This window comes from Gavialis gangeticus, unplaced genomic scaffold (assembly GCF_001723915.1).
Source record: "Gavialis gangeticus isolate Ggan-Ray unplaced genomic scaffold, GavGan_comp1, whole genome shotgun sequence".
Lineage (NCBI taxonomy): Eukaryota > Metazoa > Chordata > Crocodylia > Gavialidae > Gavialis > Gavialis gangeticus.
The window spans coordinates 30,564,544-30,570,617 of NW_017728994.1; the positions used below are offsets into that span (position 1 = coordinate 30,564,544).

General features: G+C 51.7%; 1 protein-coding gene across 1 annotated transcript in view; it reads right to left on the reverse strand.

The window, feature by feature from the left end:
- The window catches only part of SCD (stearoyl-CoA desaturase), a 23,432-nt gene extending 17,436 nt beyond the window's left edge, over positions 1 to 5,996 (reverse strand). Inside the window, exons 1-2 of the mRNA XM_019502518.1 lie at positions 5,790 to 5,996; positions 1,060 to 1,339 (exon numbers count right to left, since the gene is read on the reverse strand). Coding sequence (XP_019358063.1) covers positions 1,060 to 1,339; positions 5,790 to 5,816 — 307 coding nt within the window. The 5' untranslated portion in view covers positions 5,817 to 5,996. The remainder of the gene's footprint in view (positions 1 to 1,059; positions 1,340 to 5,789) is intronic.
- Between the last annotated feature and the right edge of the window lie 78 nt (positions 5,997 to 6,074).

Sequence of the window (6,074 nt, forward strand, 5' to 3'; positions counted from 1 at the left end):
GGAGTTTCCTGCTTCCATGTGACCAGATCTATTGGTCTTCACTATGGCAGGCATCATTCATCCCAGCACAACCCAGGGAACTTCACTGGTGCCAGCCAAGGGCACCAGCCCTGGGGCCAGATAGGCAGCAAAGTGAGAGCACAAATTAGCCACATCTGTGCTGCAGAGTGAGAGAAAGAGGGGAGAATACAGCACTGTTTAGGGATTAATGGCCCCTGTAAGAGACAGATGGGTTGAGAGTTGGAGGGCCAAAGCAAGAGACAAAATGGAGCCCCAGAGAACAGATTACTTACCTGATCATGTAAGGCCTGATGTGATCCTCTGAGGGGTAGAGAGGAACATCTGTGCCCCCCAAGGGAGTGTGAACAGATCCTACCTGTGTCCTCTTAGCAACTTGGACTGCTCTCTGCCCCCTCCTACCCAGTCTGTGCACACTGGGAGGGCACTGCTGTGGGAAATCTCAGGGTCTCCCAAGATGGCTAGGATTCTCTCCCCATACCTACCCATTTCTCTTCCTACCCAGTGTACAAAATCAGAAACGAAGAAAACACAGGTGTATCATGATTCTTCAGCTCATTATCATCAGCTATGGGCTGGGGGGGTGAAGTCACAGGGAACATCAGGAGTGGGCAGGTTCAGAGAAGGCCCCTATATGACTACCTTGGATGGGGGCTATGAAGGTTGAGTGAAAAATGGGAAAGAATGCCAAATGGAAAAGAAAAAATATATCTGGAACCAAGAAGTGTTCTTCAATACAGAAAATCTCTTTCCCACCCAGCCATGATCCTACCTTTATTTTTGCCTATGCATTAGAATTCACTTTTTAAACTATTAATGACTCGCACTTCTCTGCCATCTCCTTTCCTCCCAGGGATCTCCCAGTGAATTACAGATATTAAACCTCCAAAACCACTTGTGAACTAAACTGAGCATCATTTCAACACTATCCAAACCCAGTTTCCTCCTACACCTTTGTATGAGGGCCCAGGCAAATGAATAACCTCGCTGATCAGTCAAGCTCACATACACAAAGAAGAATAAGGGAGTTCCTCCACTTACCCCATCCCAGAGTCATCAGTTTTGCTGAAGGTATCAGGGAGATCCCATATAAACCTCCTATATGCAGCATAGACATGAGGATGATATTTCTCCAGACATATCTTTTGGCAGGCTTGGGGCCCTCCTTTTCACGGTAGCTCTCATCAAAGATATCATCTATCATGCCGCGGGCAACTGACATTTCCTCAAGGTTGGACAAGTTCTTCTCCATGACTGCTTCCCCATTCCTTGTCACCCTTGCAGTAATGGTACTGGTGGCTGAAGGGAAATCCTTGGAGAGCTGGTATAAAGAAAAAAAGAGACCATGTATCGATTGTAGTTTAGTTTTTACTACAGGGATCAAGAGGAGCTGGCTCTGGATTATCTGCATCTATCTCCTAGGTCAGAAGGCATTAGAAGTCCACCCAGAGCTATAGGAGTTCCTCAGGAACCTTCCATCACAGACCATCATATTATATCCTGGGGGAAGGGGGGTGGAGGTGGTGCAGAGAGAAAAGAATGTCTTGAAAGTCTCCTACATGTGGTTGCAGGACTCTGTCTGGGGCTCTACAGACTGGGTCAGCAGAACTCATACATGCAGCATGTATTCCCATAGGAGGAAATCAGCCCTTAAAAAGAGACAGATTTCACTCAAATTCACCAATTTTGTCCTGCTTCAGCCAAGGGGGCTGACCCTTTGCAGAGAGGGTGAGTCTTCCAGAGGGTGAAATGCAAGACTTTTCCCCTCCAATCACAGATTCCTTGATCCATGTTCAAAGGGATGGAGAGTTCTCTGCAGGCTACCAGGAATGTTTTCTTTCCATTTGGCTTTGCTAACAGAACGCTTTATGTTGATCATACACAGATCTGTGGAACCATCAGCTGAGCTCATTTTTTAACTAATCAGCAATAAAAGTAACCTTGTAACCTAGCAGTGCAGGGAAGAAAATTAAGATGTGCAGTTTTGATCACTTTTTGATCACCAATATTAATCCTGGATCTCTCTCATCCTGCCTGAAGGAGTGACTCAGGCAGTTCAAACTTTACTGGGTAAAACCTAACAACCTCCTTTCCAAACTTCTGTATTACAGTTTCCTTACCTGGAGCATAGTACTATAATATGGATTTATCCTAGGTCTGTGTGTTGAGTTCTGTAGATGAGAATGACTGAGTACAAGATGAATGTTGGATGCTCCCAGTTAGTCACTGAAGTTCAGACTGCCTGGCTGCTGGTAAGTTTTTGTAGATGGGACAATTAAGGCACAGGAAAGAGAAGTGATTTACCTGAGGCCACAGACAGCCTTGTTACATGGTAATTTAAAGCGGCTTCTGGAGCTCTTAAGTCTTGGACTGGCTGCACATTAACCCCTTTTAAGCGACTTAAAGCGCTCATTATTCATCTTAAAGTTACGCCACTCCAGGGCAGGATTATCCCTAATCTGCCTAATTTTGCTCCTAATTTATGGCCGCTCCTCACAGCTTTTCTGTTGAAGTCCTCTAGCATCCCAAGAGGCAGTGGGCAAGTGGGAACGCTGGGGCACAGCAGGCCCAGACACAGTGCCTTGCCCTCCAGGGATGTCCAGCAGAGAAAACACTGCAACCCTGGAGCACCTGGTGGCTGCAGTACCACCCACCACCATTCACATTGACTCTGCCAGAAGCAGAGTCAGGTGGTCCAAGCAGAGAGGCACCACTTCCTCACCGCCGCTCACACCAACTCCGCTCCCAGCGGAAGCAGAGCTAACCCATCTGAGTGGGGGGATGGAGCACTGCCTCCCCACTGCAGCTCACACTGGCTCTGCTGGACCAACTGGCTCTGCTCCCAGCTGAGCTGCTGTGAGCAGCAGTGGGGAGGTGGTGCCTCCTGCTCAGACTAGCTGGCTCTGCTCCCAGCTGAGGGTAGAGTTGGTCTAAGTGGCAGCAGGAAACCTTGAGGGTGTAAGGCACTCTGGGGCTGCAGTACTTGCTGTCTGGTGGGAGCAGTGAGTCTGTCCTCCCCCTAGTTCCTAGTCCTTCCTCTGCTCACCAAGCCTCCGTGGCAAGTCACAGCTGTGGGGAAAAAATCAGAGCAGGTTTTTGCCTTAAGGTACAACTTCACTAAGTTGAACAACACTAAGCCAATTAATATTTGTTCCGCTTACAACATAAGGTCTGACAAGGCCCAGAGTGATCAGTGGTAGAGCTACAACCAGAACTGACAAATCCTGCTTCCCACTTGTTCTGAGGTAACCAAGAGAGAACAGTCATTCTTCTGATGCTCTATCACCCACTACTAGCAGAAGTGTCCAAATCACATGCGCATATTACAAGGCACAGGAAAGAGTTACCAAACAAGCTGTGATCCTTTAGTTAAACCCTGGATCCGCTGCTTCTCCTCCAAGCCACGCACAGTGGCTTTCACTGCCACTAGGGGCCTCTCTCAGGTCTGAACCTAGGCACAATGGGCTTGACTTTCAACAGAGCTGAACCTTTGAACTCCAGGGGACTCAATAGTGCTCAATAGCCTCTCAGGGGCCCAATTCTCCATGGTCCTGAAGCCTAGATAGATATTGCCACCAGTGCAAACTGGGCAAGAGGATGCTACCCAATTGACAATTAGGCTCAGTGTCTTTGGAGACGCCAAGAGACCATGACTGACCCTGAGCTCGGTGAAGGCTAATTTGTATCCTTGGTGACAAGGCATTAAGGCTGATTTATACTTACATGCCTGCCAGCAGCAGAGTTCCTTCCAGGGCCACCATTTCACCATGGCCCAGTTCCTTGAGAGAGACACTGAAATCAGGCCACTCTGCTTACAGGCCACTCTGCTTACATGGCCTCCCTGTCTCAAGGGCAGAAACCAGCAACTTAGCTGTAACCCTGCCACAGAGAGGGATTGCAAACACTCAGGGATCCCACTCAGATTAACCCTCCAGGTTTTCCCGCTGCCATTTGGAATCAGCGACACTTCATTTAGGACAAAGAGTGGACGCTGCACCCAGTTTATGCATCTCTCTAGGGCGCGTGTGTTCCAGTTAGCTGTATATGCTGGCCCCATGCCAGGTGAACCTATTGAGTGCTTAATGGGATTGGGGCATAGGGGAGAAGCACATCTGTACTGCAGATGCCAGCAAATATCCTGCCTCTTTAAGTGGATCTAGACAACTGTGAGGACTGGGAGCCAGCCAAGTTCTTTGTGTCCTGGCACAGGGCTCTGTCTTTCCCCATCCTTTCTTCCCTTACCTAGCCAATGGCAGTTTCATGGCACCACTGAACTTCCAGAAATGCTGGAGGTGGCCTGCTCTCAAATCCTGAGATTAAACAGCTAAAAGCTCTGCCCAAACTAAGTGCCAGTTACAGCCATCCAACATCTCAGCAGGAAGGTATAGGTCCCTCCCTTGCCAAGTGATAATCGGCCAAGGAGAGCTGGGACTTGCCTACACAGGAAGAAATGCTGACATAGTGACATCGGTACAATTAAGCCAGTAAAACTCCTCGTGTGGACACTCGCCTGGCAGTGAAAACAATGGATTTTTTCCCCCGCCGATTAGCTTCTATCACTTTATGAGACGCAGAAGCAAGAAAAAAAAAAGACACTCTTATTCCAGAATCAGGCCAAGGCCACGAACTGCAGACTACAGCCCACGTAGCAATGCTAGTATACTGGGAATTTTCCCCACACAAACAACACTTAAATTACTGAGGCCAGAGGCAGTCAAAGTTACCTCTGCCCAGGAAACATGACAAAGGAAGCTCATTTGGCAGGAGATAAAGGAAGCAGGGAGGAAGAAGAAAATACTCATCCCCTTAGGGCTGTGGCTCCCACTGCCTCTACTACGCAGTGAAGAGGGTGGGGGTGAGCAGTGCTGCTTTGGAGCCCAAAGTCACGGGCTGCAAGTTGTTTACATGCACTGCCCTTCATTCCTGAATAGCCTACAGCTGGCATCTGCAGTTCAGATGTGCCCCTCCCCTATGCCCCAATATCATTAAGCACTCAATAGGTTCGCCTGGCATAATAGGGCCAGCATATACAGCTAACTGGAACACACCCGCCCTGGAGAGATGCACTACCTGGGTGCAGTGTGAGGCCCCAATCTCAGCTTCATGCCACATTTTTGCATGCTGCAACCTAGCACAGGGTTATTCACAGCGTTGCAACAGAAAGCAAGCAGGTTGGAGAGCTGTTCATAAAACGCATCCCCACAAAGGTAAGCAGAGGGAAGCATCCAGCCTTGAGAAGTGGGCAGAATCCTTTCTTGCCTTACGCAGGCATTAACAGGGCTACAAAGGGGACTGCGAGGGACCCGAGCAGGGGGAGGGGGCTGGGCTGGGGACCCACGGTGCCCAGGTCTCATCGGGGTGCTAGACAGGGCCATGAGAACCGGTTGGCTGAACATGCCCTTAGGGCAGCTGCTAGAAGAAAAGCGAAGTCATTTTAAAAAAGTGGCCATTTCCTTTCCAGCCGCCCGCAGCATTTGGACGGCTCCTTCCCCCCTCCCCGCAGGGCTGTGATGCCGGCGCGGGCTCCAGCGCGGATCCGCTCCGAGCGGCGCAAAGAAAAAGGTCCTTGTCCACCCCGACATCTTGGGGCGCCGCAGCCTTCCCACGGGGCCGGCGGCACGGGCGGCTGCCTGCGCCACGGAGCCCGGGCTCCGGCCTGCGGCCGCCTGGACCGCCCACACGACACAAAAGGGGGAAGCGGCGGCGGGGTGGGGGACCGAGCCCCGCAGCCCGCGGGGCCGAGCGCCGGGGGACGAGCCGGCGGGGCTCACCTTCTCCTGCAGCACGAGGGCGGGCATCGCTTCTCCGCGCGTGTCCTCTGCACCTGCGGGGGCAGCCGCGGGGCCGCGGTATTTAAGCCGGCGCCCTGCCTCCTCCTCTTCTCTGCTCCCTCCTCCTGCGGCCGGGGCGGCGCCGGGGCTGGGCGGAGGTGAGCGGGAGCGGGAGCGGGAGCGGGAGCGGGGCGCTGCGCTGCGGCTGCGGCGCGGGGGGATGGAGAGGGCGAGCCTGAGCGCTGATGCCTTCACACTTGCCCGCGGCTCCCATTGGCTGCGGGA